This window comes from Strigops habroptila, chromosome 15, assembly GCF_004027225.2.
Source record: "Strigops habroptila isolate Jane chromosome 15, bStrHab1.2.pri, whole genome shotgun sequence".
In the NCBI taxonomy this organism is placed as follows: domain Eukaryota; kingdom Metazoa; phylum Chordata; class Aves; order Psittaciformes; family Psittacidae; genus Strigops; species Strigops habroptila.
In genome coordinates, this window is record NC_044291.2 from 10,587,519 (window position 1) to 10,600,649 (window position 13,131).

The 13,131-nt window shown below is 53.9% G+C and overlaps 1 protein-coding gene across 3 annotated transcripts in view; it reads left to right on the forward strand.

Annotated features, from left to right (window-relative positions):
* The window catches only part of RGS3 (regulator of G protein signaling 3), a 78,833-nt gene that overhangs the window by 48,646 nt on the left and 17,056 nt on the right, over positions 1 to 13,131 (forward strand). For all 3 annotated transcript variants that reach the window (XM_030507182.1, XM_030507183.1, XM_030507184.1), the window contains one exon: positions 7,021 to 7,143. In XM_030507182.1, the coding sequence (XP_030363042.1) occupies positions 7,021 to 7,143 (123 nt within the window). The remainder of the gene's footprint in view (positions 1 to 7,020; positions 7,144 to 13,131) is intronic.

Sequence of the window (13,131 nt, forward strand, 5' to 3'; positions counted from 1 at the left end):
AATCCTGCATGGGAGATCCTCTAGGCAAGTGTTGGGGAAATCTTGGAATCACATACTTGTTTGGGTTGGAAGGAACCTTAAAGTTAAAAACTCTGGTCTGTAACCCCAACATCATGTTCCGTGAGCATTGCTCTGCCAGGGAGGGCTTGGAAGCCTGGCTCTTGCTTAACTGGAGGCAGTCAGCGTTGGCATGGTAGAAAACAGCAAATCATGCCTGGTAGAGTGTGCATCTGACTTGAAATTTGGGGAAGCAGGAGATGATAAGGAGAACAGTTCAGTGATAGAGCACTAGAGGTTGGTCATTAAGGTGGATGTAAGCTGATGATGTGTTTTCATGTGATCATAGGGAGAACAGGACTGTACACACAGATCTGTGAGGGTCAGAAGGGACCGAGAAAAGCTTGTTGGGGGAAGGATGATCAGCAGCTGTGAGCTCCTGCAGCGGGAGGATGGCATCAGTAATGATAAGTTTGGGATTCAGTCAAATTTCCCATTCCTCTGTTCTCTGACCCCAAAGCGATAGCCAAAAGACCTGCATTTTGTATTGAATTTCTTTCCAACCGAAATGGGATGGTTTTGGCAAGGGCCCATAGCAAAGGAAGTTGTTCCCCTTTTCCTGTTTCCCAGCATTAAGGAGGACCTTGTGCCCTGGGTTGGGCTCTGCTGTTGTGGTTTCCACCCCATCTCAGTTAGTCAGCTTCTCAGTGGGGCTTGCGCAGCCTGCGAGGTGTCTTGCTCCCTCCTTTTCAAATGCTCCCTCTATACTTTTGTTGCTTAAATGCAAGAAAATACTCACAAAAAGCAATGACACAAAGGTCAGGTTAGAGACATGAGCTCAGGAAACCTTGAGGCTGTGAATGAGACACAGAGCTGTGCCCAGCTCTGACCCCAAAGCAGCGCTGGCCAAAGGTGAGCCCCGACACACCTCACTGTAGGAGGGGTTTAACCATAGCCCCTTTACGAAACAGAGCAGTGATTTAGCAGTCCCTCAGCCTCATTGGAACAGAAAATCCTGAATTTGGTGCTGTGACAGTCACTCGGATGCCAGGGAAATTATAGCTGGGATTTACATTACTGATATGAGAAAATCGAGTGTTGGCTGGCATTGGGTGCTGTATGCAGGATGCAAGAAGGTAGAAAAGATGGGTGCTTGTCTGTGGAGTGGACTATGTGCTCTGTGGGAATTGCATCTCAATTTCCTCTAATTCATAGTAGGAAAAGAGATGATGCTTGTCAGATTTGTGGGCTGCTGTTTGTCAGATGGGCTTGTACTGCACTGAGGTGACATCCTTTGGCTGGGGTGCAGTGGGCACTGCAAGCAGGGCTGGAAGTGCTGGGAGAGCAGGGAGTGTTCGTGTCCCAGCTGGAGAAACAGAAAACCAGGGGCACTCTGCTTCCCTGGTTTGGGAATCTTTACAGACTTCATCTGGAATCTGAGTTTTGACATGAGCACAAAATGGGCTTTTTGGGGCAGAAGTTCCTAATTTTTTTCTCCAGCCTTAACTCTGTGGTCACATTTCCCAGGTGCTGGCAAAAAGAAGAGCTGATATGGTGCAGTTTCAGTATTGGAGAGATGTTTAAAAGGCCCAGGCACCAGTGGGTGGTTTTAGGGGGGAACTGCTGCTCCCTGGGTCTGGCTGCATGGGCTGGAGCTTGCTCTCTTTGGGGCTGAGCTGGGGGAAGAGGGACGGATGGCTCTGGGCTGTGTTTGCAGTGGGAAGCTTAGTGTTATTGTCAGTGAGGCTGCTCAGCCCTGAGCCCTCTTGCTTGAGAGTTTGCAGGGCCATGGACCCCTCTGTTTGCCAGTGTGATGTTTGCACTGGGAGCTCAATGCCTGCATAGTCTCAAGGCTGGAGTTTCCTGTGAAGGCTGTTGTCTGATGAGCCACTTAAGGACAACCTGCTGGCCTGTGAAGTCCATGCCCTGTGTCCTTGTTGGCTGCTCCAGAGTGGCTGGACAAGGTTCTTCAGGCTGGCTTTTTCTCCTGGAGGCTGAACATCCTCCAGGCTGTGCCATGATGCTGTGTTCCTATGACATCACTTCTCCATTTACTCCCTCCTTTGCAGCAGCATCTAAGTACAACAGGGTCTGACCAGCCTGGGGTGAGCTGGAGGCACTGATGGCTCTGCACCATGAAGTGGGAGGTCCACTTTACCATCTTGCCGTCTCTCCAGGCACCCATGTGCATCTGTAGGGCAATCAAAACCCATTTTCTAGGAGCCAGCCCTTGGTGTCACAAGGAAGGATGGGCACATCTATCCTTTGCCTTCATCTACAGAGCCTCCCTGGCACCAAAACAAGACACACGGCAACAAGCCATGTTTCTCTGCAGAGATTGCTGTGCCCTGCGAACAGCAGCTCCATGCTCATCATCTGCTGAAGCACCCATGAGATCCTGTCACCTTGTGGTCATCCCAGCTTTCAGTAGGGCCCGTTTTCATTGCCAGTGTTTGTTTTCTGGGCACCACCAGTGTGCCCAGCAGTCCAAAACCCGCAGGAAGAGATGTGGTTCACCCCTTCACCCCTCCTGCACAGCTCAGCACAGGAGCAAACTGAACTTTCTCATCAGACCTGGCTCTGGGTTATGAAATACCAGGCAGCTGCTGCCCGTGTTTTGTGCACAGGATATTCCCAGGGCTGCAGTTTCGCCGGTGGAAGGTTTGCTCTGAGATTTAAAGCTATTGTAGTCTGGAGCCTGTTTCCGAGGTACTTCCCCTCTGGGATCTCTGTGGGGTTTGGCTGAGGACCAATGCTCTGAATGCTTGAGGCCAGGGGCTGGGCAGAGCAGAGCTGGGCTGGGAGTCCTGACCCTCAACCATAAACCCTGCAGAGAAGAGGAGCCTGGGGAGAGGAGAAGTGCATCCTCCTGATCTGTGGGGTTGGAACATCCACCCAAGGACCTGACCACCCCTGGGAGCATGTCTGCTGGCACAGTGAGGGAGGCAGCATGGGGATGAGAACAGCCCCTGGCCAGGCTTGTCACTGAGAGGTGTCAGGCTGAGTCTGCCTCGTTGCTGTTGTTACATCTTAGTGTTGTGGTGTCACGTAGAGCCGCGCTGGTGTACCTGGTGCTGTTGTGATAGGTCCTGTGCAGAGGGGCATGTCTGCAGCATGGGGTCTTGGTGTGTAGGGTCTGGGGGTCCCTCCTGTGATGTGCTGCTGTTCTCTGGTTGCTCCTCAGCTGATCTATGGGCTTCAGAGCCAGTGGTCCCTCTTTGGCTGGTGGCTGCTGGGGTAGCCAGGAGCTCTGCTTGGAAAGACCCCTTGCCTATCCTTTCCCTGGGTGCAGTGGGTCCAGGTCTCATGCTGGGGGAGCATCCACAGGGCTGAGCTTTTCCCATGGAGCAAAAGTAACCTTTTCCTGCAGAAAATCCCTGGCTGTAACAGGGCCCATTTAGGGCTTGTGTTGGCTTGTCTGGGTCCTCCTCTGTGATACACACCCCGTGTTTTCTTCCTGCTCTCCCAGGGGCAGCACTGGTGTGGGGTCTTGGCACAGGGTCTGGTACTGCCATGGGCTCCCTGAGCTCCCATGTGTTTGGGCACACACCACCTGCAATAACATGTTTGTCCCAGAGGCTGGGTGAAGGCAGTCAGAAAGCAACTGGCAGCCACTCTAGTTGCTGGCTTTATCTGGTCGCAAACGCCCCCTTCACACCATCTGCATCCTCCTTTCCCAGCACGGGGAGATTAAACCCTGTTTTCTCTGTGTAAATATTGGCAGCACAGCAGCAGCCTCCCTGAATGAAAACAATAGCAGGGGGGTGGTTCCCAGAGCCGTGTCAGCCCAATTCCCTGCTCCAGCCTCTCCTGTGCACAGGAGCACTGAGCTGGGCAGCTTGGTCCCTGGGCAGGGGCTGGGCACCAGGGACACATGCCATCACTAGAGCTTTGTCCCAAATCCCCATCAGTCCTTCGCGTGTCTGCCATCCATCTGGCTGCATCCCAAAGGACTTTGCCAGCAGGAGCTTGTGCTTTAGAGGCAGCTGGGGGTGCTCAGCTCCTGCAGGTTGGGCTGCCTCTTTCCCCCAACACAGTTGAGCATTACTGGGGAGAGCAGGTTGATGGAAAAGGGAGAGACAGAGCTCTTCCTTTGGAAATCATAGAATCGTATAGAATGGTTTGTGTTGGAGGGGACCTTAAAGCTCATCCAGTTCCATCCTGCCCCAGGCAGGGACACCTTCCACTAGAGCAGGTTGCTCCAAGCCCCTGTGTCCAACCTGGCCTTGAACACTGCCGGGGATGGGGCAGCCACAGCTTCTCTGGGCACCCTGTGCCAGCGCCTCAGCACCCTCACAGGGAAGAGCTTCTGCCTAAGAGCTCATCTCAATCTCCTCTCTGGCAGGTTAAAGCCATTCCCCTGGTCCTGTCCCTACAGGCCCTTGTCCAAAGCCCCTCTCCAGGTTTCCTGGAGCCCCTTTAGGCACTGGAGCTGCTCTAAGGTCTCCCCTTCAGGAGCCTTCTCTTCTCCAGGCTGCCCCAGCCCAGCTCTCTCAGCCTGGCTCCAGAGCAGAGCTGCTCCAGCCCTCGCAGCAGCTCCGGGGCCTCCTCTGGCCTCGCTCCAGCAGCTCCACGTCCCTCTTGTGCTGTTGCCCCAGAGCTGGATGAGGATTGCAGGGGACGTCTCCCCAGAGCACAGCAGAGGGGGAGAATCCCCTCCCTGACCTGCTGCTCACGCTCTGGGGATGCAGCCCAGGATACAGGTGTATATGTAGCATATGGGAAATGTGTGGTGGAGAGGTTAAATATCACTGTGAAGTGCAGAGATCTCACTGCTGTAGCACAGAAATGATAGTGAAATAAGTACAGTTTGGATAAATGCAATTTTGGCTGTTTGTGTTTCCCCTCAACCTTGCCCACAATACCCAGGACACATCAGGGCAGCTCACTTTCTCCTCTGACTTGTGGACCAGAGGAAAATCTCCTCTCCTTTCTTTAGTATTCCCAGGCAGCTGGGGTGCGGAAGCCTTTCCAGCTCACTGAGGCTGAGCAGGAGGGAGAGGGGCACTTTGCTCTCAGCAGCCAGTGCGGGTTGAGCATTGCTTTATGCTAAATTCAATCAAAGAGATGGGGACTGTAATTGAATCAGTGAGGGGCTGCAGAGCAGGGGTAGGTGAGTGTGCATCCATCACGAGGAGAGGGATGTGAGATGTCCTTGGAATTGCTTTAAGCCTCATGCTGGGGGAATTGCAGAAGCTCAGTAGGGATGGAGTGTGCAGTGGTTACAGCATCAGTGTGGGCACTGGGCTCCTTCTAGCTGTGCCAGTGTCTTTAAGGCTCTGCTGAACCCTTGCTGTCATGCATTTCTGGTCCCAAGTACAGGGTGGGGAAGTGCCAGCCTGGATCTCCAGCCCAGCAGATTGCTATCCACCCTCTCCTCCAAAAGTAGGAATGATTGGGTACCTTTCTAGGGATGAAGGGATATCACAGTGGTGATCTACTGGCTTGGGGCTGGGAGAGACTGAGACACCAGTAAAGAGAAAGAGCACTATGAGGCTCTGGGGGATGCTCAAAGCTCTCTGCAACTCAGGATCTGGGGGGCAAAGGGAGCCCCACCACTGTGTGTCCCTGAATCACAGACCTCTATTCCATTTGATAGTGCTCAGCAAGCCTGAACGTGCCTTTTCTATGTTTAAGCCTGTTTCTGCTGTAGGAATAGATGTGGTGGTGTCCAGACATAAGAAAGGTTAAATCTTCTCTTTCCTGGAAGTCTCTTTGGAGAGGCAAAGGGCTGAACTGGAGATCTCTTTTTCCAGAGGTGACGTGGGAGGTTGGTTTATTTCCTGTTTTAGTAGGGATTTTGGATTAAATGTGGATGAATTAGCATCCAATGAAAACAGTGTTTTAAATGGTGTGACTAAAGAGCATTTCCCCTTTGGTTGTGTTGTGTCTCTGGAGTCACAAAGCTGCGAGCTGCTTAGTTCTCTTTGGCCTTTCTGGGAAAAACAGGCTATTGGAGACCTGCCCTTCTAGAAGGAAATCCTAGGTGGAAATGAAAAGTGTTTTTCATGCCCTTTAGTAGCAGACTCTGGGTTTTTCTTTGCCAAATCTGTCATAAAATCCTGCCTTTTTTTTCCTTTGTTTTTTCTTTTCATATGTGGCCACAGAAGGGGATGATCCAACCATGGGCATTTCTCAACCCTTTTTAGAGTGAAACCTGAAAAATCCCAATGGGCAGCAAATGTTACTAATGCCTAATTTGAGATGAGCTCTTTAATGGCTTGGAGACATTTGCCAACAGAACTTGGTCAGAAGATTTCTTAAATGAGTGGGATTTGGCTTAAAGAAAAGGTGGTCGGTGTCCCAGCAAGAAACCTGGAGAGGGGCTTTGGACAGGGGCCTATAGGGACAGGACAAGGGGAATGGCTTTAACCTGCCAGAGAGGAGATTGAGATGAGCTCTGAGGCAGAAGCTCTTCCCTGTGAGGGTGCTGAGGCGCTGGCACAGGGTGCCCAGAGAAGCTGTGGCTGCCCCATCCCTGGCAGTGTTCAAGGCCAGGTTGGACACAGGGGCTTGGAGCAACCTGCTCTAGTGGAAGGTGTCCCTGCCTGTGGCAGGGGCTTGGATCTGGATGATCTTAAGGTCCCTTCAACACAAACCACTCTGTGGTTCTGTGATTCTCCAGAGTTCTGCCTCCCCTCCAGCCGCACCCAGCTCAGAGGCGCCTCGCTAATGTTTGCATATAGCAAAGAGCAATTTCCAGCCTCTAAATTAGCTTAATAGACGCATTTCCACTGCGATGGCACAGGGTGCAGAACTGCTGGTGCTCTGCCCGTGCCTCCCCACTCTGCTCTGCACCGCAGCAGCCTCTCACCCTCTTTCCAGAGGAGATGCCACTGTGAAGCTGATTTCCCATCTATTTTCCTTTCTTGTTCCCAGAGTACAGGGCACTGGTGTGAGCTCTCCCGTTGTACTCACATTCATCTGCTACAGTGTGTTGGAAGCGAGTAGTTTGCAAAGCAAGCCAGGGCCTGTGACACACAGCTAATGACCTTCTCTCTGCCTGTGTTTCCTTTACGTCAGAAGTCGGAGTGCTTATTAAGTTTGGAGGCTTACTCCCAGGAGCAGAAGAAGAGGATCTGCTGGTGTCTGGCTGAGAACATCACCAAGCAGCAACATCCGGCATCAGCTCCTACGGAGAACAAGGTAAGAGATCCATGCGGGAGCTTGAGAACGCCACTCGGAGCATCACAGGGCTCTGTTTGTGGTGGGGGCTTTGCTCCAGTGATGCTCCTACCAGGAGAGCTGCTCTGGAGGCTGGTTTTCTGCTAGGTGAGGAGGAGGTTGTAATCAGGAGCTGCTGTGTCTGCCTTGCTTATGGAAGCAGTTACTGCATTTGCATCCACTGACCTGAGTCGAGGCAGACTCCAGTGAGCAGGCAGCTTCTGACACCTCCCAGTATCTGTATTTGGACAGCTGAGGCCATGCAACCAGGTGTACAGGCTTCCTCGAGAGCTTGGCTCTAGGGCAGGGCTGAATGCAGAGGGAGAGGTTCAGGCCATGATCTCTGGGTCCTGATTAAAAGCTGAGGTCATGGGAGTCGTGGTGCAGAGATTTGCCCCTTTGCACACTTAGATGGGCTCAAGTGTTTGATCTGGACCCCACAGGTGGCCTCAGAGCACAGAAAGGTCGTTTGATGAGTGCTGGTTTTCACCCCTAGCAAGGCAGCACCAGCACTTTTCCCACACTGAAGAGCTTCAGCCTGGCCCCAGAGCACTGTCTCAGCAGCACTGGCAAGAGACGCGTGGAGTGGGTTTGAAGCTCTGTAATTAACACCTCTCCATCTGCCTGGCTTTGGGGCTGGGGCTGCCAGCACAGAGTTGTCTGAGACTGCAGCAATCTGTTGGAGTCAACCCATCCCCTGGGGACTGGGTTTGGACTCTTGGTGGGTGGAAAAGAGAAACCCACTGTGCTGAGTTTTTAAAGAGCTTTAAGTGAGGCAGATGGGGAGCTCGGGGGTAGAACCACCCGGATACCTCCCCTTGGCCTCTGCACGATGGTGGAGCAGCTCCTGCCCCATGCTGCTGTGTGGGTGCAGCCTCGGTGCATGGTCGGGTCTGGCTCAAGGGGAGGGACTCACTCTCAGACAGGAGCAGCAGCGGTGCCGCCGGAGCCGGAGGCAGTGATGTGGCTTTTGCTCCGCAGCTCCCAAACTGGGTCAGTGCAAACATCTCTGCAGGAGACAGCACCTCCAGATTCCTTTTCCTGCATGTTTCAGATGACTAAAATAGCAACAACATACAGAGCCTGAGAAAATAGTTACCAGCCATACCTCAGCAATGCAAATACCCCCGGGCAGCTAGTTCTGTGAGGTGATAACACGTCTCTTGTTTTCCTGCCATGCGTCTGGCTGGCACTACACAGTGCCCGGGCAGGGGATCCCAGGCAGCTCCATGGGGGACGCATGTGATGGGAATGCTGCCGGTGGCTTGGCTTGGCTCTGCTCTCAGCTGGGTGCGATCCAGCCACGGGCTGGGGGGTCCTCCAGGGTGATGCTGTGCAAGGACATACTCAAATCCGAGCATCTCAAGTAGATCCTGAAAGGGGGGATCTTGGCAGCTCTCCATCATGACACATCCTCTGGGACTGTTGGGGTTTTCAGATGCTGTTTGCCCTCCCTGCCCCAGACTTCATGGCAGAGGGTGGGATTTTGGCTTTCTGGTAGATGTACAAGCCCTGCTGCTCAGTGCAAAGCCCAGAGAGCGTCTGCTTCCCATTTTCTGAAAGGAGCCAGGCTGCTGCATTCTGCAGTACTCCATAAGACAACACAAACCTTTCTGAGGCTTTTCAGTAGCCAAGAGCGTGATCCCTGGGTGCAGTGGAGAGCCAGCATGGGCCCTCCAAGGTTGTGACCAGGGGGTTTTGTCTTGGCTTGCCAAAGCTGATGGAAATCCCACTGGGGCCAGGAGGGAGAAAAGGAGCATGAGAGCAAGAACCAGGCAATTAAATTGAGTTCATATCCCCCTTTCCCATACCAGCAAGGTATAAACTGCTCAGGATGCAGTTTGAAAGCAAACCTGATCCCAAAATACAGTGTGGGGAAGGAAGAGGAGCCCTGTGAGAGGCTGCAGCTCCCGAGGGGCAGGATGGGGTGCTCGATGGGGTGGTTGGATCAGGGCAGGATGGATGCCTGCACTGGGGACAGGCTGTGGGCACAAGCCCAGCACTGGTGAGCTGCAGTTGGGGCTGCTGTGACCAGGCTGCTCCACAGCTGGTTTGTCAGGGCAGAGTCTCCAGGGATGCCAGTGCAGGAGCTGGGAAAGTCAGTCGCTTTTTGCAAGGGAGAAGTGATCTATTAGCACTGCTTGTTGCTTACAAGTCATTCGATGCCAGGGCTATTTAGGGAAACAGAACAGAAACAGACAAATTAAGCTGGAAGTATCGGCCTCAGCATGGCTGATTTCTGCTCCAAGCAGGAATCTGATTTGCAAAGCCTTCAAAGCTGTTCCAGCTTGGCCAGGGGCAGCTAATGTCCCCAGCTGAGGGCCTGTGGCTCTGCCATGCAATGGGAGCAAGGGGCTGGTGCAGCCTCAGTGCCAGGCAGAGATGTGCCATGTGCCAGCTGAGTGCTGGAGAAAGGGACATTGTCTGGGCAGAGAGCAGCTCCTCAGCAGTGTGAGAGCTGGGAACATCTCTCCTTCAACATGTTAACCCTGCTGTTAGTGCTGTCCACCAATCACAGAATCACAGAGCGGTTTGGGTTGGAAGGGACCTTAAAGCTCCTCCAGCTCCATCCCCCTGCCACGGGCAGGGACACCTTCCACTAGAGCAGGTTGCTCCAAGCCCCTGTGTCCAACCTGGCCTTGAACACTGCCAGGGATGGGGCAGCCACAGCTTCTCTGGGCACCCTGTGCCAGCGCCTCAGCACCCTCACAGGGAAGAATTTCCCTTCCTGATCAGACAGTTATATTGGGGCAGAGCATCCCCAGCAGGACAGGAATATCTGGAGAGGAGGGGCTGGACTGGCCGAACTGATGGAGGAAAGTTGCACGGTGCCAACTTCTTGGAGCTGGGAGAAATGGATTTTGGGCTTTGGGATGGCACCTTTTGTTTTTTAAGCCCCCCTGAACTGTGCCTGGGTAGGGCAGCACTAAGGGAAGGTCCTTTTGGCTCAGGGTCATGGCTCTGTAGCGCTGTCACTGCCTCTGGGAATGTCTCTTGGGGGATGGTGTCAAGCCTGGAGGATGCAGCCTGTGTGGAGCCTGCGCTGGCTCCTGCTTTCAGAGCAGGTGGGTTTAGAGCAAAGCTGTTGGTTTCTGGGAGACACAAGCATACGGTGCATGTAGCATCCGCTTCTGGAGATGTAGGAAGAGAAGGCCATGAGGCATACAGCTGTGGTGGTCCACCCATGCTCCCAATGGGCTTTTCCTGGCAGAGTCAGTGCAGGAGAAGCTCCAGGGGTAACTGTGGCTGTCAGTGTGGTCCATGGTGGAGACGTGGGCTCCAGTGGCTTCTCTGCTGCCACTTGGCTGAACTCATGGAGTGATGAACCCAGCCTGCCAGCTGCAGTGCATCACAGGAGTTGTCCTGTGGGTCTTTCCTCCCTCTGCAGAGCCTTCTCCACTCTCATCCTTGGGTCTGGGTCTCACTGGAGGCAGCTCCCTGCCTCTTGGCTGTGCTGAGCAAGGAGCTGTTAAACACATCTCCAGGGTGACCCAGCTTGGTGACAAACATCCCCAGGCGAGGAAGTGTGGAGCCTGGAGGTGGGCTGGGCTGCTGAGGAACCACAGCGGCGGCAATGTGATTATAATTATGATTGAACTGAGTTAGTGAGGCTGCCTCCTTGGACCCAGTCATGACCATCTGTGCAGAGCATGGGGCTTTTTATAACCCTGCATCTCCACACTGGTCCTGTTCCTGGCCCTGCCCCGTGATGAATTGCATTAGCACAGTTGAAGAGATGGCAAATGGCAGAGCAGGGGCAAGGACAGGGTGCCAGGAGCTGGAGCTGCTCCAGCCGTTTGGGCTGCCAGGGAGAAGATTAGTGGCACAGCACCCTGCTTATAACCAATCTGCTACGACCTCTGATTCTCACTGCTTGTTTCTTTGTGTCTTCCACACTCAGAACGGCTGATTACTCTTCCTTCTGCCTCCGTGACCTGAGATTACCTCCGAGATGCTGCCTGGCTGTAGCTGAAAGTTGTAGATTATCCTTAAACTAAATAATTCTGGACACTCAGTGGTGTGGACTCTGGGCCTTGGCAGTCCAGGATGGGTGCTCCCCTTGTCTCCCAAGGGAGCTGGTGGATCCTCAGCACTTTCCAAAGCCTGGTGGCCAGTGTCTCTCCCATGACTGCTGATGGTGCGAGCAGGCGTGGACTGATCCTGCGCCCGGCCCTTCCTGGCAGCGCTGGCTCCGGTGCTGGGAATGAGCCGCCGGTGGGTGCGTGGCCGGGAGAGACCGTCCGGCCCCTTCCTGGCTGTTCCTGTGCTCAGGAAGGGCAGGGCTGTTTCTCTCACTATTTACAGCGTGCTTGACAAGTGCAAGTAAATGTGCTGTCAACAAAAGCAAACAGTGCGTAATCGAGGGATGATTGAAACCAGGGCTGGTGGTGCGGGGAGGGCTCGGCGCTGGGCTGGGGTGCAGGGGTGGCCCTGCTCCCCTGGGTGCTGCCCTGTGAGCCTGCAGTATGGGGAAGGTTGAATGTGGGTGACCCCTCTCCTGTCCCATGTGCTGCCTCCTCTTCCTTGCCCTGAGTACCCTGGTGTGCACCCAAATCCCTCTGCAATCCCTGTTCCCTGGCACCTCACTGCCTTCAGCAACACTCTTGCTTTTTACACTGGCTCATCTCCCACACCTGCCTTTGGATGGTGGCCATGTACACAGCTGAGCTGGCACAGCCAAGGGGCTCCTGGCACTGGGGTGCTTGTGACAAGCTCTTGGGGACAAGGTGCTTGTGACAAGGTTGGGGACAAGTGGGGTGAATCAATCTCTCTGTCCGGGTGCTTCACTCAGCAGCAGGGTAGTCAGAGCGTGTTCTGCTGTTTGATGGGGAAAGGAGGGAGGAATTCTTCCCTGCGAGGGTGCTGAGGCGCTGGCACAGGGTGCCCAGAGAAGCTGTGGCTGCCCCATCCCTGGCAGTGTTCAAGGCCAGGTTGGACACAGGGGCTTGGAGCAACCTGCTCTAGTGGAAGGTGTCCCTGCCTGTGGCAGGGGGTTGGAACTGGAGTAGCTTTGGGGTCCCTTCCAACACAAACCAGGCTGGGATTCTGTGAATTTGCACCTTCTCACTTTGTTTACGTCCCAAAGTCCTTCCATTTTGGGCTAGGAACCTGCTGCCCCGTCCATGCCAGCTCTGCTCCAGAGGCTCCTGCTCACCTGCTGCTGTGGAGCAGGGCATGACCAAGGGTGCAGGAGACCTGGAGCTTCATCAGAACCTGCTTTCCTTCCATGATGTTGACGTGAGAGGCTGGGCAGGGCTAAGCACATCCCACCAGCAGCAGAGAGCCAGCCTGACACCGGCCACACACCCTCCCAGCACCGTGTGCTGCTGTCAGGGTGCTCAAATGGGGAGAAAACCTTGAGGTTTATTGTGCCCCAATAAGGGTTCAAGCATCAGGTGCCAGAACTTAGGAACCAGGGTACAGAAGTAAAGCAAATAACTCCATGCCAGTGAGCAGAGCCCAGCTCTCACCCTGGGCTGGAAAAATGCGTTACTGGGGGCAGCCAAAGGCTGTGGATTCAGGAGGCTGTGGGATCAGAGGTGCTGTTCCCTGTGAATCAGGCTCCAGCTCAGCTCTGTCCACTCGAGTGTCTGGAGGAAGGTGTCCCTGCCAGAGATCTCTGTGCCATTGGAATGAATGGGACCCTTGAATCCACATTGGTGATCTCGGTGCATGGTGGCATGTGGATCTCACCCTTGTTACCTGACGGGCCAGGGGAAAGAAAATGTGTTGATGTTAATTCAGCCGGGAGAGGAGTTGAAGAGAGAGCAGTAGGTGTGAAGCAGGCTGCAAACATAAAGGAAATAGATGCAGTTTGAGCTTCTCTGGTTTGACCCATCCTGAGCCATATTCTTGCTGGCTTTCAAGCCCTCTTTCATGGGAACAAATTCCAAATGCAACCAGGGCATTGAAGGCTGTGGGGGGATTTTACAGCTCCCTGTGAGGCTTCAAAGCATGTGTCAAATGTCC